This window comes from Furipterus horrens, unplaced genomic scaffold, assembly GCF_987537825.1.
Source record: "Furipterus horrens unplaced genomic scaffold, mFurHor1.1.pri manual_scaffold_6, whole genome shotgun sequence".
Classification (NCBI taxonomy): domain Eukaryota; kingdom Metazoa; phylum Chordata; class Mammalia; order Chiroptera; family Furipteridae; genus Furipterus; species Furipterus horrens.
The window spans coordinates 168,255,750-168,283,310 of NW_028327176.1; the positions used below are offsets into that span (position 1 = coordinate 168,255,750).

At 38.7% G+C, this 27,561-nt stretch overlaps 1 protein-coding gene across 4 annotated transcripts; it reads right to left on the bottom strand.

Moving 5' to 3' along the window:
- Nucleotides 1-5,228: 5,228 nt before the first annotated feature.
- Nucleotides 5,229-27,513, bottom strand: VNN2 (vanin 2). Of its 4 annotated transcripts, XM_090279857.1 has the most exons (11): nt 27,453-27,513; nt 27,274-27,356; nt 26,202-26,352; nt 21,266-21,319; nt 20,713-20,944; nt 20,458-20,588; nt 19,013-19,205; nt 15,523-15,811; nt 13,870-14,243; nt 12,889-13,059; nt 5,229-6,189 (listed from the first exon to the last, which is right to left on the bottom strand). In XM_090279857.1, the coding sequence occupies exons 5-11, from the start codon at nt 20,923-20,925 to the stop codon at nt 6,007-6,009; spliced, it is 1,554 nt and encodes a 517-aa protein (XP_090135983.1). In that variant the 5' UTR covers nt 20,926-20,944; nt 21,266-21,319; nt 26,202-26,352; nt 27,274-27,356; nt 27,453-27,513; the 3' UTR covers nt 5,229-6,006. The 4 variants fall into 4 exon arrangements, with proteins under 4 accessions (XP_090135983.1, XP_090135987.1, XP_090135986.1 ...); XM_090279861.1 differs by lacking the exon at nt 21,266-21,319; XM_090279860.1 differs by lacking the exons at nt 27,274-27,356; nt 27,453-27,513 and having other exon boundaries at nt 26,202-26,392.
- Nucleotides 27,514-27,561: the final 48 nt, after the last annotated feature.

The window sequence follows — 27,561 nt, forward strand, 5'->3', positions numbered from 1 at the left end:
CCAGTTTTAACAGAGCTCACAAAATGTCAAGGAAGAATGTAACAGGAAATAAAAACTTTGTATCACTCGGACTTACCACGAAACAGAATAAAGTGTGCTAACAAACTTATAAAAAGAACTCACATGCTGACATCTTCCTTAGAAGCATATTGCAGGCGTCAGCAGTTTCAGGTCCTGCTTGTACAGAAAACCTCCTTGACTATGAACGACTTCAGTTGACTCGGATCATCCACCCGCATGGATTTGGCTGGCACTTAGCAGTTCCAGGATGCTGACAGATAGGGACCAGCAAGCATACTGCCTGTGTCAGAAACACTTTTTTTTTTTTTGTAATATTTTTTAATAACTTGCAATATGCATTTATTTCATAAGGAAACTCCATAAGGCTGTGCTATTTCTAAGCCCTAGGCAGGCTCCTTCTTTTAGTCCAGTATGGCTTTCCTCCTCTTTTTCTTGCACACATCATTGTCTTCTATGGAGCAATGGTCTCCCACTGTTTTTTAGGTGGGAGACTAGCAGAAGAATAGGGCCAAACCTTCAAAGTACCCCTGCAGAAAAGTGCACAGGGTCTTTGTATTTGGAGGTATTGTGTAACACACCATGAAAAACTAGATCAAGATTAAAAAAACAACAATAACAAGGAAGTCCATTTGTCCAGGTGATGGTAATCCAACTCAAAACACTTCGAGCAAATAAAGAAAAAGAAAGAAAGAAAAGAAACTCCTTGGCTCACATAACTGGACAGTCTAGTGGAATGCTGCTTTTACCTAGCTGAATCCAGGTGCTTAATTTACATCTTTACAGTTCTCTGGCTCAACTCTTCTTGGTCTTCACCCTTAGAAACACTCTTTTCAGTTTACAGTTGTCATGAGCTTATGTTTGTGATATAGTCTTCCCTGTAAGTCAACTGGGCAACTGCTCAGCTAGCTGCCTGCTGAGCAGCCCAGCACCAAGGAATAGACAAGTCACACACAGTAACTGTACTATTCACTCAGCTTTCACTGAATGCAAGTTCACTCAAAGTAGAATATCAACATACATTAATATCCTACTCACCCTCTCATAACTTAAGAGAAATATAATGCACACAGCAATCACTGGGGGGTAATGAACCTGAGTCCAAGAGTCTCAGTCTGCAGGTCTGGGAGATAGCATGGTGGGTGGAGTAGTTGTCAGCATCTTGCAAGGAAGGATCTCTGGAGCCAGATGGGCAGCAGGGAAGATGAAATCCTCAGTCCAGCAGGGCAGAGCCTCCGACCAGTGCCAAGGGAGATCAGCGTGGCATGAAGCAGCACTCTGGTGTGTGGAGCTCAGCTATCTCAGTCGTGGTCTGGAGCCTGCTCAGTTATACCTTGAAAGTGGTGTAGTCCCCCTTTTGGGTTTTTATGTGTCTTGGCACCACTGATAGCAAGTGGGGAATTTCCCCAAGGGCCTATTGATGGTTCCACTTTGCAGGCAAGGCTAATATGATCACATGTGCAGATATCTTAAGTAGTTCCCCTCTTGAACCAAAGTGTCATGACTGACTGGCAGCCATCTTGGTTGACATGAGTGACTCCACTTTGTTTTATATACTTTAGGCTATCTTGAATGGACCAATGTCATTTTATTGGTCCTGCTCTTCACATTAGTGAAAATGGCTTCTTGGGGCTCCAGATTTACATGGTTTTTATGTCTCTGAAGAGAGGGCTTCTTTTTAATTGTTTTATCATTAAAAGTCCTAGGGAAGATTCTCACCAACCTGGCTTCAAACGTGTGCTCAGCGCTGCATAAATCTCTGGCCTTGTAGGTCTAGTCCATGACTGGCAAAGCTTGGACACACACTGGAGCTAAGGGGAATGACCTCTAACCCCAATCACATGAAAGAGTTCCCTTTAATAAAAAGGGGAGAGGGGAGGCCTGGCAGGGACATAAAATAGACACTCACCTCAGGAAACTCTAAAAGTTTCCAAGAATAATCCTGATTCCCTTGATCATTTTGGCCTTTTATTCCTTAGAGAATGGCAAAGAAGGCAGAACTTGCATTTCTGAAGACCTTTGAACCCCTTGACCTCTATTCTACTTATGCCTTTTTCTTTCCTTCTTAGTCCTTTTATTCCTTCACTGAACTTCTTATACTTTTACTTTATCATTTTAATAGAATATTTGATTTTTTTATTTATAGTTTTTTATTACAGTTGTCCCACTTTTTCTCCCATTACTTCTCCACCCCACCCACCCTGCCCTCCCACAGTCAATCCCCGCCCTGTTGTTCATGTCCATGGGCCATTTATACTAGTTCCTTGACTGGGCCCTTCCCCTTCTTACCTCCTTTCTCTCCCTCCCTCCTCCCCCCTTGTCACTGTTAGTCTGCTCCTTGTTTACATACCTCTGGTTCAATTTTGCTCTTTTGTTTGTGTTGTTCATTAGTTTCCTGTATTAGGTGATATCTTATGGTATTTATCTTTTGTTGCCTGGCTTATTTCGCTAAGTATGATTCTCTCTAGTTTCATCCATCTTGTCGCAGATGGTAGGAATTCCTTCTTTCTTTCTGCTACGTAGTATTCCATTGTGTAAATGTACCACAGTTTTTTGATCCACTCATCTACAGATGGGCACTTAGGCTGTTTCCAGTGCTTGGCTATTGTAAATAGTGCTGCTATGAACATAGGGGTGCATAAGTTCTTTTGAGTTGGTGTTTCAGGATTCTTCAGGTATAATCCTAGCAATGGAATTGCTGGATCAAAAAGTAGTTACACTTTTAGTTTTTTTGAGGTAATTCCATACTGTTTTCCATAGTGGCTGCGCCAGTCTGCATTCCCACCCACAGTGTATGAGGGCTCCCTTTTCTCCACATCCTCGCCAGCACTTGTTGTTTGTTGATTTGTTGATGATGGCCATTCCAACCAGTGTGAGGTGATATCTCATCGTGATTTATATTTGTGTGTTTCTGATGGCTAGTGTGCTGTTTGATCAATGAATAGTTTCCTAGCCATGAGACATGTTAGGGCTTGCCATTAAAAGTAAGACATACCTCTGCCCTCCATCTACATGCTTCCTACTTCTCTTTTCATTCAGTCAAAAGTATGTTTGTATTAGATGTCTCCCTGCAGAGGTGAGCATAAGCAACTGCTTTCATGTCATATCCAAATAACAATGCTCTCAGTAATTCACAGATATGCTCTACATATCACCAAAATACTTAAGTTTGAATTCGCATATGCTCATATCGGAGGTTTTCATTTCATCCAATAAGGTCTACAGAGCAGGCACCCATTCTGGGCATGCATTCTCTCTGTTCTTAGTAATTCTTTCAGTTCATTCAGCAACTTTGTTCCAGGCACTGTGATATTGATTAGAAATGCACCAAAAATGAATAAGCATGATTTCTGTCATCAAGAAACTGATTTAATGGTAAATATATCAGATATGTGACTGATTAATAACACGAAGTGTACTATGTTCCACACAGCACAAAGGTAGCTGTTTTCCATGTGTCTGTACTTAGTACTGTGTCTTAGATAAGTTACTGAGTCAATTGGACTGGGATCAAATAATTATTTAATAAGTAGTTCTCTGCTTATTAGGCATATCAACCCTAGGAAACTTAACCCAATTCCCTGAACTTTAGTGTCTTCATCTGTAAAATGAGGTTAGTAGTACTTACTGATGCCATGAGGGTTATAAAAAAAAATAATGAATTCAAGGAACTATAGATATATAATATGTTAGGCTTTACATTCATTTTGCACTCATTTCTCTAAAATCTATAATTTTCTATATGTTTATTAAAATTTATTTAGCTTTGGCTTTTGAATTCTAGAAAATAGAACCTTATCTGTAACCTAAAATTTGCTATAGTAGATTTCTTAATTATAATTAGAAATGCCAAATGTAGTATATAAGGTGATGAAATCAAACAACAAAGCTGCCTATATTTTTGATATAATCAATATATATGCTGAAAACACTTTAGGCAATAGACAATTCTAAATCTCATACATATGGTTTCTAACAGACTCAAGTCAGAAATAAAAAGTAGAAAGTAGAGGCTGTGGGTTTATCACAGAAATTACTGGAATAGATCATATCACAAGGGCAAATGTTGGCAGAGAGAACAAAGAGAAAACGTAGACAAATGTCCCAGTACCTACTCCTTGGAACAGGATATGAAATCAATAAATGCTACCCGAGTGAAAGAACAAAGGAAAGAGTGAGTCCCGAGAAAAAGCTGAAGCCGAGGGTGTGGCTTTGTAATACAGAGAACTGTAACTGTGGAAGTTGAAAGAACACTTCAGAGAAAAAATCCTGGTGAAAGCCAAATAGGTGAAAGTTGGAACCTCGTTTACTCCTTTCAAAACCACAGGAACATTTTAAGGTGAGACAGAAAGATGGTTATCAAAGAAACTAACTCTGACATTATATTTAGAAACTAAAGTTCTACTACCTCAAGTGCATGTGCCTAAACCAAAGTCAAATCAAGCTATCATTGAGTTGTTTGGTAAAATTAAATGTGTGTGTGTGTGAAAACCATTGGGGAGAAATAGGTTAAAATGTTATGATGCAAGCAATTTTATAATTGGGTTCTGTAAGTATTATTTCATTTCCTTGGGACTTGGTGCTCTTTGGTTTTGGTTTTGTTTTTTTAATGAATTGTACACCTGAAAGCTCTAAGTGTAAATCAGGGGGAAAACTGTCCCTTAGAATCCATGAGGCACTCCTTGCTTATATCTTTCTCAAAGCAGTGGGTTTAGGGTCAGCTGCTGACTTCCAGGTAAGAGCTTAACTGTTTGAAGTGAAATAGCAAGGGTCACAATACACACAGCAGATGCCATTGCATAATGTCTAACTTTCGCAAGTAAACCTTGCACATCTGAAATGCCCCGTGTTTGATGAAAAGATACAAGAACACACAGTTTTGATGGTTATGTGATTTGGGCTATGTATAAACATTTACATTCACCACCACTTTAAAAAGACCAGCTTTGATGCCTCAGTGTTGAACAAAGGCAACACATAAACCCTCTTCAAAATTAAAGACAAAATGTTGCTTAACCTCCATTTCTTTTCTCTTAATAGTAACCACTTCATTATAAAAGCAGTCTTCATTCTCTACTGCATTTTAATAGACTATGCAAATTGAATCTCTGAGTATATATACAACAATATATAAAAAAAAACATAAATGCCTCAATGGTGATATTTCAATGTGAAAATATTAGACTTAAAATAATTTTGAAGTTATTAAATCTGAGAAAATCTGAACATTTATTTCTTTAATTTTAAGAATATTTGCATCAAATTATCAATAACAAATACATTGTATTTTGAAAAGCATGTGATATATATATTTTTTTAAATGCAGGCTACCCAATGTTGAAAAGTGTTACTATTTACAGTCATGGTCTTTGTGTTATGGGATTTGGGCCCAGTGAATTATACCACAGCCTTCAGGTGAGATAGTTCCGGGCTGTGAATGCCCTGAGCCAGTATCCTTTGACAGAAACCTGGGCTATCTGTCATCACTTCTAGAACACCTCAAAATAACATTCATCGTGAAGATAAACTTCAGCATTACCATCTGACTGGAAAGTGCATTTCCCCTAATTGTTAGCACAGAAAAGCAGATTAATTCAAATTGTCTTTAATGTCTAGTGGAATTCAGTCATAAAACTCAGTTTTCCTCATTACTTTTCTCTTCAAAGGCCACAGCTATGTTTACAATGACCCTGAAGCTCTTCACTCTGCCTCTCATGCACACAAGCTCTCAAGCACCTATAAGATCAAACAGCAAATAAGGTTAGTGCAAAGATTTGATTCTCATTTGTCTGGTGTAAGCCCTCAGGGAACAACTCTACCATAATAGTTAAAAATAATTCAAGATGAGAAAAATACATATTTAGAAGTCATTGGTCTATACTACTGAGATGGCCCTTCAAAGTTTCTTAGTAACTTGGAAAGCTGATAAACACACTTAGCAAAATATATACTGCACAAGTAAATGTGATAAAGAGATATCATATACCATCACAATATTTGCAAAGCTATGGTCATTAATAAAGTGGATATTAACAGGTTAGTTGTTTCCAAATTGTTGATCGCTCCTGAGGTGGAATGTGAGTCCTTAGTGTACCACCTCCCAAAGAGTGACACTGTTAGAATAGGCTCAGATGCTCCATTCTTGTTTACCAAACGCCCATCTTTTAGTACCTAAAGAAACAGTGGGGAAAGTATAGTCAGCTTGATTAATATATGCATTATAAGCAGAATAATATTTTTGAAATAAACCTAGATAACATGATTGATTAAGTAGTTCCAGCTTGATGGGGTGGCGGTGCTGGGAACAGGTAGGACAAGAAAGAGAGAACTATTTTTTAAATTTATTTTTTATCCTCACCCAAGGACTTGTTTACTGATCTTAGAGAGAGAAGGAAGGGGGGAAGGGAGAGATGGAGGGGAGGAGGCAGGGAGGGAAGGATTGGGAGAGGGTAGGGGAGAGAGAGAAACATCAGTTCTTCTATATTCCCTGACAAGGGATTGCACAACCTTGGCCTATTGGGACAACATTCTAAACAATGGAGCTACTTGGCCAGGGCCCCAGGGACAGCTATTTTACACATAATGAAGACTACAGTCATTCTAGAGGGCTCAATGTTTGAGTTTCAACAATCAAATTGAGACACTAGAGAGACTTGGACCCAGGAACTGAAAAATACTGGGTGGCCAGGAAGCCAAATTAAGACCAGGTGGCCAAAAGGAATACCTGATAGGCTGACCAAAACAATGTCACCACCCTTCCACTCCCCACTTGAAAATGTAGAAGTAGCTGATTTTTCCTCCCTTTTAACTGCTTGCTCCCTTGCAGATGTTGAAACTAGTGACCCACATGCGCAGTTGATCAAGGTTTGACTGTAGTGAGGACAGTGCAGGTACAAACCTAGTTACCAGGCAATGCAGCTGAAAAAGCAAGTCATGACCCTGACATGGAAAATTCTGCCAGCCCACCTTTTTAAAAAAGCTTCCCTTTTCATACAAGCTTGCTTTGTCCCCAGCTTATAAAAGCAGCCAGGTGGAGCCAGCTCCTGAATAAGTTCAAGGACCTTCCTTTCCTGTTCTGCCTCCCTTGTGCTTGAGCATAAGCTTAACAAAATCTGTCTGGAAATTCTTCTGGGATGTCCTCTCAACTTCCGTCTTGGGGATCCCAAGAACCTCAAGGTAGGCAACAAGATATAACCCTTAATGAAACGTCAAAAATCATCATCAGCAAATGTTTCTTGAGCCCAAGTATGGGGAGGATAATCATGAGCTAGAGAAGTAAAATCACACCTTTCCCTCAAGAAGCTTAGAAGTTATAGGTGAAACTGAGAAATCGGTATATTATGCATCAGAGGGGGAAATAAGTGCTTAGGAGGTCTCAGCAGGAATAGCTGGACTGATCTGCTTCTCAGAGTAGGGCACAACCTCTCACAAGGAGCAGTTAATGGAATGTCTCCCTGGGGCTGATAACAGAAGACATTGTGGGAAGTGGAAATCATAGTAGCAAAGTCTCATTCTGAGACATAACTGGGTGACAGGTCTAGGCAATGGGCTTTCTCACTCCATTTGGTTAGAACCAGTGATGTGCTGAAACGAGTGGTGTGTGTTGTAAGCTCACTCAAACAGGAATTTAGACAGCTGGTTGTTAAACATTAGTCATTCTGAAATTGATCACGGTGGGAATATTTCCACCATGAAAATTGGCAAATGCCACAAATTAGGGCTTTTTATTATCTTCTTCAGAGAGTGGGTTGTTAACACTTACAGCACACCCCTGGCTAGAGTGGAAGATTGGTGAAGAGGAGAATAAGCCATGTGGTCAAAGAGAAAGGTAGGGCTCAGAAAGTAAAAGCCAGGAATGACCAGATGTATCCTGAAGTCAAGAGCTCTCTCTGTGTATGGAAGCCATGTGTCCAAACTAATGGGGCAAGAATAAAAAGAAACACAAATAGATAGGCAATAGATAGAACATGAATAACAGAAAATGAGTCCATCAGTTGTGAGAAGGACAATTTAGACAGGGAAGAACTTAGAAAATGAGAAACCAGATAACTGGAAGAAGAAAATGACTAAGTATTCTAGAAGATAGTTTCTGTGGTCCTCATATACATACAAAGACATATATCAGTAACAAGTTGTCACACACACAACCTGTTGATAAATAAACAAAAAAATATTAAATGTTCATTGTTAACCTGTTTCTTGTTTATTAAATTGATCATTAAAGAAACAAAGCTAAAACACCAGAGTTATATTTTAAATTAGAGTTCAATGAAAGTTTAAAGCAAATTAAACACAGATACTTTATTTTCTAGTGACTTTTCATCAATATATTAAATTTTTGTCTATTTTTATCTCCTTGGGATTAATTGTTCTAGATCTGTGATTGTCTCTCAGGTTCTAGCTAAAACTTAGCATTATTTTCTTTTCTTTCTTTTTTTTTTTTTGTTAGACATTGTCCTGAAATGTGCTATACAATTCAATGGCCCCGTAAGCATTATCTATAAAATATCATTTGATCTTTTTGATTAGTCCCTTAAACTGGTAGTTCTTACCCATCAAAATCATCAGTGAGACTCTGAAAAAGTATAGGTTCTACCTTCATAAGATTCTGATTTACTCCATCTGAAAAGGAACATGGCCTCTTATGCCTCCAGCCCATCTGCACATTGATCGGTTAGGTAGGATAGATAGCAAACCAAGGCAAGGAGGAAGAAGGAGACATGTTCTACCCACTAACTCAGTAGTCCTGGGCCTGGTCCAATAATGTTGGCAGCTATTCTGAACATTGCAGGAAACATCATGCTAGCACAGGAGGAGGGGAGTCCTTAAAATTCTCTATATTGTTTTCATTATCTGGGAAAGAACGCCTTTGAAACTGTATATGCATCCCAAGGTCTAGAAGGGTCAAGGGAAGGGGATCCACAGTGCCTAAAGAAGGTCCATAAAACAATTTCAGTTAACTGCCTACCTCTGGTCACTATTTTATGAGGGGGTCCCTTGTGCTTACAGAAAGAGCCCATAAGCAGCTTTGGGTAACTGCTCAACTTCAATAAACTACCTCCAGAGACATATATGTTTTATAAGATGAACAAATGTGGTCTGGAGCAAGATAAGGGTTTGGGCTAACAGCCTTCACACATACCTACACTTGGGTAGTCATGTGTCCTGGGGGAAGCTGGCGCCACCTTTACCCACCAATCAATATGTAACTCCCCAACCCTGCCAACTATATAAGTCCTCAAGACAAAGGACCTGATGCCCTTGCTGCCCTTGCTCTTGCTGCCTTACCTTGCTCTGACCTGAACCTATGCCTTTCACCCCCACCTTGGCAAAGCCTGTTCTCTTCCATGAGAACATATCACAGATAAAATCTGCTTGCACACTAATTAGACTTGCCAATCTGTAATTCTTTACTGAATCGGCAAGAAGAACTGAGTTTCTCCTGTAACAGATCTTTACTTACAGCACATTCACTCGTGTGGCCTATTTCCGGCAAGCTTTTCCTCGCCGTTGTTGAGGAACTTAGTTAACCACATAAATGTTTAGTACTTAAAAATACATCTTGACACTTGAATAATGCTTTACTGTTCACAAAGTACTTTCGCATGCATTATCATGCTTGACCTTCACCAAATCACTGAGGAAGATTCTCTGTCCCTTTTACAGGTAGGAAATTCAGAGGTTAACTGACTTGCACAAGGATGCATAACTAGTCAGTTGCAGAGATCAGAGATATCTGACAATACACCAGAGTTGCATAAAACATTACAGCAAGATGTTTCCCTCATTTGTGGTTATGGTCAGTAACACTTCACGCTTTTAGCATAAAGTTGAGGGTGGGGACATACATTCAGTAAATGTGTGGAAATCTCTATAGAAGTGATCCTGTAAGATAATGAGTAAATTTTTGCTGATAGAGCGTTCATCAGTCGAGGGAACTGGGAAGTACTCCAGAAGATATAGCAGCATGACTCACATAAAAAACTTGTCATCTGTCTCTCTAAAAACACTATGTTAAAAGAAGGACCATGACCTAAAAGGTTTAAAAGGAAAGAATAACTTAAAAAGTCAAGAATTAATTTTGCTTTATTTGGCCCTTTTTGAGAAAAGTAGGCACCCAGATTCATTGTGGTCTTAGATAACCAGCCCTAGAGAGAAGTACATTGCCTCAGGCTTTCCCAGTTTTATGAAAATCTGTTCCATGAATACCCAGCCCCTTTTGTTTTAATCCTGTACTCACAGAACAAACTTCTGATCCATAGCTTCAAAGTTTGAGAGGACTTGCTAATGGATAGCCTTCTTGAGACAACCATTATTAGTCAGTCCTCTCTGTTATCCAACTTGTGAGTTTGGTTAGTGCCTATTCCTTAGAATATGATGAACTTCAGGGAAAGTAATGCCATAGAGAATCTACACTTGTGAAATGAAGGCCAGTACTCTGGCCACGGGGCTTCCTCTAAGATATTGTTATGCCCAAAACCCTACCTAATAGCATACAAGTGCATCTTTTATATCTTTTTGGCGTAACACTATCTGTATCTTATTTCCTCTTTCAACATATGAGTTGAAGTAAATGAGACATGATCCAAATGATAAATAGACCATAACATGGCTAATTAAAGAATAGGTGCAACCCTTCCCTTCCCTCCTTCCTGCCATACAAGAATGAAGGTCCCGTGCCCAGACATGGGAGACAGCATGACATGGTCTGAGGATAAGTGAGTCGAGACCTACAAATACTATACTGTTAAGCGCTTAACCATTTACTCTTTAGTATCATTCTCTAACTGCTGTTCACAGTTATCTGAAACCATCTGGGATAAAAAAAATTAAAGAAAGAAGGCAGCTCGGGTGAGTGGGGCAGGGGAGAGCAAAGGGGAAATATTGGGACAACTGTAGCTAAACAACAATAAAATTAAATTAAATTTATAAAAAGGCAGCTATGTCCAAATTTCTTCATGTTCTCCAGCTCCTCATTGACTACCACCATCCAATTTCTTCAAATAGTGTGTGGTTCAGAGCAGGCTGAAATGGCATTTCTGGGTCTGTACTTTTAGCCTGGTCTGGAAAACTTGAGAAGCCTTTAGTCTTTTTCCCATGAATGAGATGCTTTCTGACATAAATGCTCAGTCTCACTCTAGGATAATCCCTCAAGGACAAACATTTCTGTGAGTACATGGCATGGGGGAAAATGTCAAAGTATTACCCAAAAGATTAAATTGTGTGCTCAGTTTAAATAACAGGTATTAGGAGATACTGGGCACCGATACTACCTTACCTCTGATCTGTATGAACCCTGCTCTACTTTCTTGCACTTCCTAAAGTGGCTCCAAATATTTTCAGTTCATCTATGCTTATTTGTGCCAGCCTAGCCACTACTAGATTTCAGTTCTAGAGCTTCAGAACTGATCATGATTTTCTGTAGTTGGCACTTCTGCTTTTATTCCATCCTCAATTTGCTCATGATATTCTGCCTAACTGGGTCCTATGACAGCAAAGTGTTCCTGTTCTCTGGGCTTCTCAGCCTGAAGGCTACACTACATGTTAAACAGTTGGTTTCACAGAACTAAATATTTTTATCAATATGATCTATCCCAATCTGGTAATATAGGCAGGTATAGATATAGGACCATCAGCAATCAACAACTGTAAAGACTTCCTTGTTTAATGCCTTAGATGAATTAGCATAGATCCTATTTTTCTCTTCTAGAAAATGCAATGACTTCACCAGTTACTGAAACCCTGCTCCTCTTTGCCACAATTCAGAGTAGACATTAGAGTTCAAGCTGGTTGAATGTGTGCGTGTGTGTGTGTGTACCGTGTACTAGCAGATATAAACCTACAGAGTGTTAATTCTAACTTGAGACCAGCTTAATTTGTAAATTAACTGGTTATAGACACTATAATTTGTAAGACAAGTATCTGATTTTCTGTTTGTTTTCACATGTAACGAAAAGAAATAAAATCTAAAAGCAAGTATTTTTTTTAAAGGTTTTATTTATTTATTTTTAGAGAGAGGGTAAGGGAGGGAGAAAGAGTGGGAGAGAAACGTCAATGTGTGGTTGCCTCTTGCACACCCATAACTGGGGACCTGGCCCGCAACCCAGGCATGTCCCCTGACTGGGAATTGAACTGGTGACCCCTTGGTTCACAGGCCAGTGCTCAGTCCACTGAGCCACACCAGCCAGGGCTAAAAGCAAGTATTTTTAATGTTGCCTTGATCATATAGGTTCGAAGTACCTTATCATGTTATTACAACAAAATTTTATTGCTTTCGAATTACTTTTTGTAATTGTAAAAATAGCCAAAATATTTTCCCTTCCTTTATCCATGCCCCTTTGCAATGTGATTTAATGGCTCTTTCTACCAAGAGAGCCACATCATTTATTTCTCTAACCTTTGAAACTACATTGGTCATGTGACTTCCTTTGGTTGATTAAACATTCACAAACAGGGTGCAATAAGAAACTGGAGACAAATTTGTCCATTATGTCTTTCCCTCTTGATGCTCTTGGACTCCTTCAAGCCCAAGATTGCTGCAGGAGGAGAGCCCACAGGGAGAGAGTGGCCCCAATCATCCCACTAGTCTGAGACAAGACCATCACAGCCAGTCCACACACAAGCTAGTGGCAGATGCATGAATGAGCCTAGCCAAGATCAGTTAAGCCTGTTGCAAACCAGAAGAATAGCCTAGATACACTCAGTTCACATTGTCAACCACAAATTTAGAGCTAAAAGAATGGTTATTGTCTAACGTCATTAAGGTATGAGGACATTTGCCATACAGTAAAAGTTAAGTGATACAGTTGCCATAACCTATTATACTTGGCTTCAGAGAACAGATAAAAAATATTCTTAAAACCCTCCTACCTCAAATTTTCCAGGTGACAGACGAATTTTAGAAAGTAGCACTTCAGGAAAAACATACTCTGTTCCAAATGTGCCACTTAGGGAGAATACATCAAATCTTGTCAAAGCCGTTTCTACTGGTCGTCCACAAGTTGTCAAATCAGTCGTTTTGCATTTCAGCATTGTGCATACCTATGTGAAACAGATGTAGATAAAATGCAATGCCTTACATCTCAGTTACTTGTACTAGAAGAGTTGACTTAGTTATAACTATAGCAAAGTAAATATTTTCTCTATTTGATAAAGGGATTTGAGAACCAACCCCACTTTCTGGGTAACAAATCAATTAAGAGAAAGAAGCCAGCTTAAAATTAGAATTAAACCATTAGTTTGGCATGCCAGATAATTAGTTGGCCCAATAGAGTAGAGGTCTTTTGGAACAGTAGTACTAAAATGATAATTAAAATTTTGACTATCACTGTTTTTCTATAACCCTTCCTTAAAGGGAGGGAAGTGGGGCACAAAGTATAATAAGAAGATACAAATGGATAGCCAACATTATGTGAAATATGAAATATTTGTCATTGGAAAAAAATAAAATGAACAGGACATCTGATTACTAGAGAAACTAAGATAAAAGTGGCCATATTCATTGTTGGTTTTAAAAGCTAAAGCAAGACTTTACATTCAGATACATTAGCAAAACTTCATTAGAAAGCTTTATTGTTTCACTATAATATGTAAACTAGTTCATTAGTCAAATATAACATCGGTCAAGCTAATAATTTTTTTTTGAATGTGCTCAAAATGAGCAATCAGATTATCCTTAACTCCTATTGCAAATATAGTATGATTACTCCCAATGTGTGTGCATGCGTGTAATATTGGCAATGTGTGCAGATGTGCAGAGAAAGAGAACTTGCCTCTCTGGGGCAAAAATGAAAAGTAAGCCCTGTAATTTATTGATGCCTAAACACTCCCTTTCCCTCGAGCTGACGTTACCTGCCAGTACTCCCTTCTCCTTCGGCCATGAAGCCCAGTGAAGGCTCCTAAAACATATGCTTCATTCTTTTCTTTTCTTAACATTCTGTAGCTTAAGTGACAGCAGAGGTCTTTTTGACAGACTGTAAGGTTTCCTGCACTTGCAAAAAGTTCTGTGAAGTTGAATGCATCCTGGGAAATATTTCCCCCGAAAGTGTTTTTCTGTACTGGGAATGGTCTGATGGTCGTGGCATAGTCACTCCATTTGACGGCCACTGGGTAGGCAGGAGAGCTTCGAGGATGCGACTCCACTTCTGAAAGAAGGAGCTTTCCCAGCTCTGTTTCCATATCATAATAGTATACTTTGGGAGAGTGTGGTGCATAAATACCACTGCCTGCAAATAGGAAGGAAGTATTTTAAAACAAAACCAATACTGCCAGTTTCCCCCTCAGAACTGAGCATGTGGTCATGTCACCACATTAATCACAATGAGACAGCACACAGGCTCCTAGTTACACCAAACACCTAAACACTTCTCCTTTTCTCTACTGAAGGAATTAAAGAGGTGTTCAATATCTCATGTCAAATAAACTTTGAACATAATGGAAATTGTTATGCACATTATGGAAAATAAATCAAATACGAAAATCTTTGTATTTGGGAGTTCATCAAAGGTAGGAAGATGTAATGCAAAATTCTCTCTGTTCCCCACCATGGTGGTGTTTTAAAATTGCCCCCCAATTTTTCTACACTCTTCTCTCCAATGGGTAGATCTAATTCCTTTCCCTTGGAGTGCAGGCTGGATTTTGCAACTCAGTTCTAATGAATAGAAGACTATAGAAGTGACAGTGTGTGACTAGTCATAAACAGCAATGCATCTCTTTCTCTCTCTCTCTCTCTCTCTCTCTCTCTCTCTCTCTCTCTCTCTCTCTCTCTCTCTCTCTCTCTCCATCTGGAGTAAGTAAGCTGCCATGTCATGAGGATATATTGCACAGCTTTATGGAGAAGCCCAAGGGGCAAGGAATGAAGATCTCCTACCAATGGCCCCTGAGAAAGTAAGAGATATTGTCAATATAACCATGTGAGGCAGCTCTCCTGGAAGGAGACCTGCCAGTCCCAGTCAAGAGTTCATGTGACTGCTAACCCAGCTAACAACTTGATGTAACCTGAATAGGTAGTCTGAACCAGGATCACCCAGCTAACCTAGTCCAAAATTGTGACCAATAGAAAAAGTGACATAATAAATGCTGTTTTAAGCAGCTTTTTACTTTGAAGGTAATTTGTTACAAACAACATGTCAGTCATACATTCCTCTGCCCTTTGCCAGTAATTGAATCGATCTTGTTCAGTTCTGTGCTTTGCCAATCATTGGCTGGGAGCCTTTGGTAAGGTCCTTGTGATCTCAGTGCCTCAGCACTCCAATCTGTAGAAGTAGATGGTAATACTCATCTCACAGGGTTGTTGTGAGGATGAATGAAACCAGACACATAAAGGTCTTAACACAAGCATAGATGTCAAAATCAGTCACTAGGATTTCCTTTAGTGTGAAAAGTTGACAAAAATAGTGCTTAGCCCCAACAGAAAAGCAAAAAATTATGACAGCTCACATCTGAGGCATTAATTTCTATGCATTTAGAAGTATTATCTGCAAACCTCATCTGGTCATAAATTACCTGTCATATTTTGGTGGACATGATGTATATTGGCTGCAAGAAGATTGACTCTCATTCCCATTGCCCAAGCTGAATGGAATTCAATAGCTGATAAAAGGGGCAAAACATTCATCCAAGCTGTGGGAAACAGTATGCTGTCCACACGGAAATCTTTCACCAGGGTCACAGCAGGGTCATGGAAGAGTATATCGAAGCATGTGAAAATGCCAAACCTTCCAAAGGCGGTGTTGAAAGTCACCAACTCTGGCTTTTCAGGCACATCAAACTGAGGCTCAGAGTAGAGGTGGTACTAGGACAAATGCACAAGATAAAACCAGAAAAACCTTCTTTATTGAAGAGATGACTTTTAAAAACCCTGCAAAATTAGTAATAGAGTTGGCTATGGTCAACAACGGTGACTTTGTAGGAAGTGAATTAATCTGGTAATTGGAAATAAAAGTCCAAGGAAAACATGGAATACAGTCTCTCTCTCTCTCTCTCTCTCTCTCTCTCTCTCTCTCTCTCTCTCTCTCTCTCTTCCCACTATACCCAAATTAAAAGACAAATAACTTCTCATAAATTCCAGACTATGACTTTGTTGAAAGCTGAAAAAGCTTCTTAGTCTTTTTAGGTATCAGGGATTCAAAGAAGAATAATATCATAATTCTGCTTTGAAACTTTGATACCTAGAAATATAATAGATGTACAATAAATATCTGTTAAGTGGATGAGGGATGTTACCTTCCTCGCTATAGTGTCCTATCCAAAGTAATTTCAGAGACTCTCACCCAGCTTTTAAAATTGTGGTTGAAAATGAACATTTTACTTAATTTTCCCTCATTCCTTCCAAGTAAACTTAAAAAATAACTAACCTAGTATAAAACAACAATTAGAGTCAACAGTTTAATAAAATGATCTGCAAAGTAGAGAATGAAGAAGATTGGGAACAGCACTATTAAAGTTTCTTTCTACAATTATTTTCTGTCAAAGAAATAAATTAAACTTTACTTGTATTTTAAAAATTGACAATGGTATGTTGGTTCACATATTAGATTTCATTGGTCACAAATGCTCTTCAAGGTACTGAGGGGACAGTGAGAGCCCCTCAATTTAGAGTAACCAGAAGTTTCTCTCTAGCTTGTCCCCATTTAGTACACTGTGCTGTGTTGCAGTTTATTTGGCCCTGGTTAAATGAATTGATCAACTATGTTACCAGTTTAACTAAATAAACACTTACAGAATGGTAGAATCACTTAAAATGACTCTTGCAAAGAAAGAGCATTAAAAATGATGACAATAATGCACTGTCTAGAGAGCAAAAAAATGGAAGAGCTGACATTTGTATTTCTAATACGAGACACATTTTTAAAGAAGAACATAAAAGTTTAATTGCAAATAAAAAGACATTGTCAAAAACCACAACGTCATGAAGAAAATGGTTTGAACTTTATGGGTTTTATTTGTAAATACAAAAATAAACGTGAGTGAGAGGCAACCACACAGTTAAAAAAAAATAAAAAAATAAATAAATATACATCTGTTAAGGACTTAAGTTAAAAAATTTTTGATAGCTGTATATGATCAAAAACATTGGAAAGCAATTTGATTAATATCACTCCTCTTGACTAATATTTATATTTTAACTGGGATTTCCAGAAGATTATCTCTGCACTCAGAAGATTCTGAGGCAGATGGATCAAATACTTAAATGTAAAACATGACACCATAAAAGTCCTAGAGGAAAACATAGGCAGGAAAATTTCAAATATCCCATTTAGCAATATTTTCACCGATACATCTCCCAAGGAAAGGGAAATAAAGGAAAGAATAAACAAATGGGACTACATCAAACTAAAAAGTTTCTGCCCAGCAAAATAAAACATCAGCAAGACAAAAAGGGAACCAATCATATGGGAAAACACATTTGCCAATGATACCTCAGACAAGGGATTGATCTCCAAAATATATAAAAAACTTACACGTCTCACCACCAAGAAGACAGACAGCCCAATTAAAAAATGGGCAAAAGACCTGAACAAACACTTCTCCAAGGAGGATATATAGAGGGTCCATTGGCATATGAAAGAATGCTCAACATCACTAGCCATCAGAGAGATGCAAATGAAAACCACAATGAGATACCACCTCACACCAGTCAGAATGGCCATCATCAACAAATCAACAAACAACAAGTGCTGGCGAGGATGTGGAGAAACGGGAACCCTAGTGCATTGCTTGTGGGAATGCAGACTGGTGCAGCCACTATGGAAAACAGTATGGAATCTCCTCAAAAAACTAAAAATGGAACTGTCTTTTGAACCAGCGCTTTTACTGCTAGGATTATACTTGAAGAATTCTGAAACCCTAATTCAAAAGAATTTATGCACCCCTATGTTCATAACAGCACTATTTACAATAGCCAAGTGCTGGAAACAGCCTAAGTGCCCATCTGTAGATGAGTGGATCAAAAAACTGTGGTACATTTACACAATGGAATACTATGCAGCAAGAAGAAAGAAGGAACTCCTGTCATTTATGACAACATGGATGGAACTAGAGAGAATTATGCTTAGTGAAATAAGCCAGGCAAAGAAAGAAAAATACCATATGATATCACCTGATACAGGAGACTAATGAACAACATGAACAAATGAACAAAATTGAACAAGGAACAGAATTACAGTTATCAGGGGGAAAGGGGGTGGGAGCGAAGGCAGGTAAGTAGGGGAAGGGTTTAGTAGAGGAACTAGTATAAATAACCCATGGACATGGACAATGGGGTGGGGAATGACTGTGGGAGAAGGGGTGGGCTGGGTGGGGGGAGCAATGGGGGAAAAAGTGGGACAACTGTAATAGAAAAACAATAAAAATAAATTTACGAAGTAAAAAGAAGATTCCGAGGCTACAATTTAAAATGCTTAAAGACAATCTGGGGAAGCAGAGGGGCATATACATGCTGACATGCATATCACATATTCATTTAAGAGGCCAGGATCTCTCCCCCTGCCCAATTTAATATAAAATTATGGCTTAAGATTATTTTGTTCTTTTAATTCAGAGTTTGAAGTAAAAGTGTTCTGATATGACTTTAAAGCCATAGGAGGGTAATTAAATGAACTGGTATGGAAAATAAAGAGAAAGATCATTTTTGTAACTTAATAGAAAACAGGGAAATTAACTTCTGTGAAACTCATTCATACAATCTGGAAACATCCTTGCATCATTTCAGTATTAAATGTTATCTAGAGTACAGTCACCTTGGTATCCTTTGAATTAATATTAAAATTACTTTTTATGTACAAAAGAGTTATCTCAATTCTAGACTGTTGCAACATCTTTTTAATAGGTCTTTGCCTACTTTTCCTTTCCAGATTAGTGTTTTTCTAAAATGTGATTTTCTTTAGTGCCTGCCTTTAAAAAAATCTCTAATAACATCATACATAGAGAACCCTAAACACAGCATTCATCACCCTCCTAACAGGTGCCATTTTACATACTCTCCCCCTCTTACCTTATGGTAACGTGCCACCAGTTGTCCCTTGTTATCATACACCACGTTAGTATTGTATTGATAATAGCCATTAGGAGGACATGTAGAGTCATGAGAATTACATTGCTTTTTGTCTCCAATATTTGCCAAAACATAGATAGAGTTCTTCTTGGCCAGGCAGCTGAGTCTTACTTGTATTGGTGTGTGACCAAATCTAAATCAAATTTTAATTAAGACATTTCAACAAATCAGAAAGAGAAAGACAAAACTGTGTAATATCACTTATATGTAAAATCTAAAAAGGTTGGACTCAAAAAACAGAGTAGAATAGTGGTTACCAGGGGCTAGGGGTTGGGGGAATCGGGGATATGTTTTTTAAGGATACAAACTTACAACTAGCAGATAAATAAGTCCTGAAGATCAAATGTACAGCATAGTGATTATAGCCAACAATACTATATTATAAACCTCAAAGTTGCTTAGAGACTAAATCTTAATTGTTCTCACTGTTAAATAGAAATGATAGTTATATGACATAACAGAGGGGTTAATTAGTGCTATAGTGGTAATCATATTGCAATAAATAAAATGTATAAAATTAACACATTATACATCTTAAGATTACACAATATTATATGTCAATTATATCTCAATTAAAAAGGCATTTCAATTTTAAAAAGTATTTTAGTCACTTCATAAGTAAATGATAACAACAACATTCATAGATACAGAGGACAAAATGATGGTTCTCATTGTTGCCAAATTGCGGGGGGGTGGGGGGCTAGGAATTGGTGGTTGGGTGAAAAGAGGTGAAGGGATTAAGAAGTACAAATTGGCAGTTACAAAATAGTCACAAGGATGTAAAGTACAGCACAGGGAATGTAGTTAATAATATTATAATAACTATGGTATAGTGCCAGGTGGGTACTAGACTTATCAGAGGTATCACTTCATAAGTTATATCATGTCTAGCCACTATACTGTACACTTGAAACTAATATAATATTGAGTGTCAGCTGTAATTAAAAACTTAATTTTTAAAAAATAACAGTAAGAACCTAAGTGTAACTGAAGTTAGTATAAAGACTGTGTATGAAAAAGATCAGTTTTTAAAAGCCACAAATTATACTTAAACTTGATGAATTTTTTTCCACATTGTACTTATTGCTCTGGCAATTCATCATTCACTCTCCTGCATCATACTACTTGTATTTATGAGATCCTCTTCCCCTTAGTCTCTAGTCCTCTTTACATATTTCTCCAAATTTAATGAAGATATAAATCATAAATGACTGTTCAATGATATCTAAGTGCAATTATTTAACTCTAACAAAAGCCAAGATAAAAATAACAATAACATACACCCTATACATGATAATTCAAGATATATCATTTTGCTGTTGTGAACGTGCACATTTTAGAGAACTATAGCACTTTTGCACAAACAACTTGGGTAGATGAAATACTTGTGGGGGTCCTGACATGGAATCCAGTCCATCCGAGGGTCTGGGATATCCTCCAGATAAGGGAAAATGGTTTCCCTAGTAAATTTCCATCCATAAAGTGCATCTTCTGGAGTCACAATAATTAGAGCACCCTGTTCAAAAGAAGTCAAAGTAAAATTATTTCTCCATGTGTAACATAGGCAATGTTACACTTTAATCTTCTACCAGATCTCATGTCCCTACTATAAATTATGATTAGTAGAAATAAAAGAATACCTGCTTAGCTGCCTGTTTAATCGCTTTCTCCAGAATATCTATATTCTTGTTCATAAGGAGCAAGGCATTGTCCCGAGAAACGGGTGTTTCTGTTTCCTCTGGCAATATGACAGCGTGTTCATACACTGCTGCTATAAATGTATCCAGGGCACTGACATGCAGGGTAATCAGGGCGAAAATTGCCACAGAGATTTGAAAGGAGGAAGTGGTCATGGCCAAGGTTTAGAGATTTCTGAAAATGCAAGTAATATTCATGTAGCATTTATAAAAGGCTATATATTTATGTAACAGATGACTGCCAGCTACTGAGCTCTTATTTTACAATCCTATGAATATTATACCCAACCACTTTTGAGTGAAAAAAATAGTACCATTAAATTAATACAATCAGGAAGTTATTACAAAGGTTGTACACATGTGCTACTGATAAAATTTGAGGTAAAATTTCAAAAAACAAAACAAAATTCAAATGTAGTACAATTGCACCTTTTAATTAATATAAAGAAAATATAACTAAAGTAACTCTTATGTGAAAAATCACATTACAACATACCTGCTCTATCTCCTTTACAAGGTTATTCTCAGAGTCAAAGACACATAAACATTCCTGTAAGATTAGGATGAGATGACAGTCATTAACACAAATGAGTGACAATATAGTAATATAATGATCCTGACCACTCACTGTGATTTCATTGTTAAGACATCAGAACAACTCTTATTCGATTTAACAAATATAGTCTATTTGGGGTGCCGGGGATGAAATGGGGGACAGAGTACCTGGGCATCAACTCCTGGATCTTGCCAAGCGGCACATAGCAGACATAAATCAACCACGCAGTAGAGACATGACAGAGACACCAAGGAACTAGGATGGTGAAGAAAAGCCTTGGGCTCTGCCACAGCCTGAAGGACGTCCTACTCTGGCCTGTCTCCCAGAAATGAAATGGCATCAAGTGAGCTGAGAAGTAAAGAGTTGGAAATAGCATGTATATTTATTGACAGTGTTTCCTCATAGGCAGAAAGAGTGATGCATTGAAATAAGCAAGAAAAACAGGTTCTTCCTTTCAAACTATTCTCTTAATAATTGTATACCAAAAAAAAAAAAAAAAAAAAAAAAAAAAGAAGAAGAAGAAGAAGAGTATCACAGTAGTCCCGCTCTATATCGCAGTTCACTTATCACGGCCTCATTGTATCGCAGGATTTTTTAAAATATTATATTTAAACGCTAAGTCTCCCTCTACAACTAGAGAGGAATACAACTACTTCAAAACAAAGGATAACTAGAAATTCCAGAAAATAAAACTACACGGAAGCCCAACATATGAAGTTATAAACCAGCGGTGCCATTCTGGCAGGTAAGAGTTAAAGAGGGCAAAGCTGTTTGCGGAGCTGCGGGGGGCGAAAAATCCCGGCGGCAGTCAAGTCCCTGGCAGTGCGCGACCCCAGCGCTGGGGAGAGCGGCCACCGCATCGCCTTGAACAGTGAGGCCCAGGGGGGCGGGAGGACGGATCCCGGTCTCCTAGCTGAATAACTGTGTGAATCCATTTTGGACCCCCGCCCCCAAAGAAAGAAAGCACCACAGGGCTGCGAAATAGGTCGCAGACAGGCACCGGTCGCTGACTTGTGACGCCAAATGGCGCCGGTCGCTGGGTCATTACGAGTACACAGGCACTGCCCCCTACAGCCGGCCCAAGAAAACAAAACGCATCTGTCAAAATGAGGCAGACAACTATAGAAATCCCGGTGACGCAGCTCACCAGGCAGCAGATAGAGAACCTGACAGATGAACAGATAAGAAACCTGTCAGAGGCTCAGTTCTGGGCCATTGTTATCAGGTGGCTTACAGAATTCACAAAAGAGCAGGAGAAAGATAAGAAAGAAGCGAAAAACTTTCATAACGAAAGGAACAAAACCGCATACGAGACAGATGGTGAGGAAAAAAAATCCAGAGTTCATTTCAACAAACTGGAATATGGAGAAGGAACAAGCAGTCAACCAATGCAGCGAGAGGAAATGGGAAGCAACAATGAGAGGATCAGAAACCTCTGGGACAGCTATAAAAGGCCCAACATAAGAATCATTGGTTTGCCAGAGAGTGAGGAAGATGAACTAGAACTTGAAAAATTGAGTGAAAATATAATAAAGGAGAACTTCCCAGTCTTGGGGAAGGGAATAGACTTGCAGGTCCAGGAAGCAAGGAGAGTTCCCAAGAGACTGGACCCAGGGAGAACCACTCCAAGACACATTATAATCAAAATGTCAAAAATTAAAGATAAAGAGAGAATCTTAAAAGCAGCAAGAGAGAAGAAAAGAATTATGTACAAAGGGGTCCCAATTAGACTATCAGCAGACTTCTCAAGGGAAACCCTACAGGCAAGAAGGGACTGGCAAGAAATATTCAAAGTAATGAAAATCCAAACCCTACAACCACGAATACTCTATCCAGCGAAATTGTCATTCAGAATAGAAGGACAGAGAAAGTGTTTCCAGGACAAAATAAAACTGAAAGAGTTCATTAGATCCAAACCACTGTTATATGAGATGTTAAAGGGACTGGTTTAAAAAACAGAAGCTAAGGAGATGAAACAAAGGCAAACTAAATAGGCAACGAGAGTGGAAAAGGAACCGTGGGTACGGGAAGCATATTGGGGGGAGGTCAACAGGGAGGGGGAATGGGGAAAGGGAGGGAGATGATATAGGAATTGGGGATCAAGGTAGGAGGGAATGGAATAGACGGAGAGAGGTTGGGAGGAACTGTATGCACAACTAATGGACATAATCTAAAAGGGGGGGACAACTGGAGGGAGGGGGGCCACCGGGTGGAGGGGAGCAGAGGGAAGGGAAATTGGCACAAATGTAATAATTTAATCAATAAAACACATTAAATATGAAAAAAATATTATATTTAATAATTTATCGAGGATTTTTCACTATATCGCGGGATTTTGCAGTACTGTATACGTATGTTGTTAAAGTTACATAGGTTTAAGAGTGCAGAATATGTTCAAGAACATAAGTAGTGTTTATAAAAGTGTGGAAAGGTTAATAAGGGAGTGGGAAAGGTTAATAAGGGACTGGGAATGGTTTATGAGTGTGTGGGAAGGGTTATAAAGCCTTAAATATATATAAATACTAAAATAAATGTAAGGTTCCTACTTCGTGGATTTTCACCTATCACCGGGGATCTAGAACATAATACCTGCGGTAAGTGAGGGAATACTGCATATCCAAAAAGTACGTAATGGTAAAAAACAATGCTTCTGTCCCTGCCCTCATTGGAGACTTTTATATGTCTTCAGCAGATTGTTTGAATTTGCCTTTTTGGAAGAAAATGTCAGCTTGAGCAGGACCAGCCTGAACTTAAACAATCTTTTGGTAGCAGGTCCCACCCAGGTGAGGCTCTGGACTTGGATGGGTCACAGCAGTCAGACAGCTAATGCAACTAAAGCCAAGAAAAAAATCTGAGGGTAATGACATAGCCTACTGGCTGGAAATGGTTGTGTCACAGGAAGTTACCAGTAGCCACCTGTTTTTGACCTAGAGCAGCAGTTCTCAACCTGTGAGTCGCGACCCCTTTGGGGGACGAACAACCCTTTCACAGGGGTCACCTAAGACCATCAGAAAACACATATATAATTACATACTGTGTTTGTGATTAATCACTGTGCTTTAATTATGTTCAATTTGTAACAATGAAAATACATCCTGCATATCAGATGTTTACATTACAATTCAAAACAGTACAAAATTACAGTTATGAAGTAGCAATGAAAATAATTTTATGGTTGCGGGTCACCACAACATGAGGAACTGTATTAAAGGGTTGCGGCATTAGGAAGGTTGAAAGCCATTGACCTAGAGCATCAGAAATTTCATGTGGTTCAAATTACATTCTGCTTTCTGCTCTCAGAAGTTGAGGGCTGTGGGATGCTGAGCAGCAAAAACTCCTTTGAACTGGTAGCATGATCCCATAATAAGGTCTTCCACTTCTTCAAAAGTAAAACAGTAACTCACTCTCTTGATGATTTCATTTGCAGATCATTAACTTTAGTTCTGATCCAACTCTACCAAAAGTTCATCAAAAGGAACTTTTAAAAATTCCTTTGGTTGTGCTATATCGACTGAATGTTTGTGTGTTCCCCACTCCCCAGACTCGCATGTTGAAACCTAATCCTTAGTGTGATGGTATTAGGAAGTGGGGCCTTTGCAAGGTGTTTATGTCATGAGTATGCAGCCCTCAAATATGGGATTCCTGCTTTTATAAAGAGTCCCCAGGGAGCTCCCTTGCCCCTTTTACTTTGTGAGAACACAAAGTGAGAACTTTGTGAGAACTAGGAAGAGGGTCCTCACCAGACACTGAGTCTGTCGGCACCTTGATCTTGGACTTCCCAGTCTCCAGAAGTGTGAAAAATACATTTCTGTTTTTTATAAGACACCAAGTCTGTAGTATTTAATTACAGCAGCCCAAATGGATTAGACAGCTTGATTCAAAGATTTTGGTCAAATAAGGATGATCGCCTTACTTTTAGGACAATAGAAATAAACCCAAAGGAGCTGGATCAAAGTCACTTGTTCATTTATGCTGGCAGTTATAGAAACAAACATTTGAAAGGGTAGGGTAAAAAAACAAAGGTGATATCTCAGTTACTACAGAGAAGAAAAAAAAAACGATAAAAATACAAAAGCATCAAGCTGTGGTACATACATTGTTTTATCACACACTAGGAGGGTGTTGACAAAAGAAAGTTCAATTAAGCCTAAAGAAAGTTTCAAAGAGTTTACCTGAGTCAAGACTGAGAGCCTGACCCACAATCAAAATGTCAAAATTGAGAAAATGCTCCAAGGAGTAGCAGTTTTGTAGTTTATTTTATAAAATCAAAAGGCTAGATGGAAGGAAGGTTACCAGAAATCCATCGGTGATAGATTAAGGAGGTAGGAGAAAGCTAAGCAGAAAGATCTCTAGCACTGAGTGAAAAATCAAATGAAAAGATACATACTTCTTTTACTATGGCTGGAGCAGGATAGTTAACATTTAACATGCATAATGCACAGCAGTATGCAGGGAAAGGATAACAACAAGGAATGTTGGGGTAGTCTGGCCCTGGTACCAGATGTTCATCTCTGGAGGTCTGGAGAAGAGATCAGATCATTCTGTCATTTTAAGTATATTATCCTAGTTGTACAAAAACAATGGACAGGACTTGTTCAACATAAAGACTAACCTACCATACAGGCCTGAGGACATGACTTCACATTATAACCTTCTCAGTTAGGAAATTCTATGATCAGAACATCCCATGTGGTTACTTTCAGTTACTGAGTTTATCAGGCTGGTCAGGTAGCCCTGAGCTTGTCAGATCCGCCACGTAGCCCTGTATTCATTCACAAGAGCTTCACAATAATTCACTGATTATTCATCATGTTCATTTTCAATGAGTAAGGATGCAAAAAAGCGTGTTTGAGGTGCAAGATAGGTAACTACTCACAGGTCTGTCTAGGTGAAGCCTTCCACTCCCCTGGGTCCTATCTTCTTTCTTCCTTCCAAGGCCTGTGGTTCTTCCAATCACCCTTTACTTCTTGTTTTGGTTTACTTTCTGGGTGAGCAGCAGCTGGCCAGAAGGTTCTGCTCCCTTATAACTAGAAAAGGCAGTATTTGTTTTATCTTAGCTGGACAACTCTGATTTATGGAGTTTTCTTTCAAGCAGTCATAGAAGCCAGGTAACAAAGGCCAGATGGAATTACATGATTGCTACTGAACAATGTCCAAATAACCAGGAGAAGTTACAGAGCAATAGAAGCTAGCCGTTTTTTAGCCCTCATAACCTAAGTTGACTCTTATATTCACATCATATTTTTTCTCTTTAGCACATTATTCTTTTACTATAATTCAGATCTATCCTCCCTAAAACTTGTGTCCAAGTGGACATAACTAAATTCTGTATGGTTCCTCATCTAATTACAGGTAACTTACATGGTATGAATATTTTCCACTTTAGGTATGAGACTCATGATGGCATTGAGTAATGCTTAACAGCATGGACCCTGAAGCCAGAATGCCTGGGTTTGAATCACTTCCTAGTTGGATGACTATAAGTGAGATGTCCTCTTAGTACCTCAGTTTCCCTCATTTGTAAAAAGATGATAAAATGTGCCAAAGAAACTTTGCTGTTATTATTGCTTCATCCCGCAAGACAGTGGCCCTCTTTGAGGGAGACGTCCAGCGCAGCTTTGACCCAGGTCTTTAATTCTCTCTGCTCCTATGCCCACTTGTTCTTGGCTACTAATTTGTTAAAAGAACATCAGCCTGTCCATATTCTCTGTTTTCTCATTGTTCTGTCCCTTTCCACAAAGTCTTTCATGTTTCCTCTCTTCTATGCTGATCTGCCCTGAATGCTCATGCAATTATTAATTTAGAGTCCATTTCTACCAGCTAATTTTAAATGTCTCCCCTCCAACTGTATCATACATTCTCCCTTTGATCAAAAGTTCTAATTCCTTAACTCATACATCATACAATTTAAAAAAAACACACATATAATATGCACACAAAGAGCTTACCAAAAAACTGGATTACCCATTCATTGCTGTCAGGAATTTGAAATGGCACAACCAGCCACTCTGGAAAAAAAGCTTGGCAATTTCTGGAAAAAAGAAATAAGAAAAAAACAAACTTAATTATGACTCCTCCCTGTCCTGTGTGGAGCAGCAAATAGGGAGATGGGGCAGAATCCCAGCACCTCCTACATCTTGTTCCCAGTTCTGGAAGAGGAGGACAGGGCACTGCTGATGGAGGGTGTAGAAGCCCTAGTGCAGGAAGGCTTTCATTTTGATCCATTACTTCAGTTT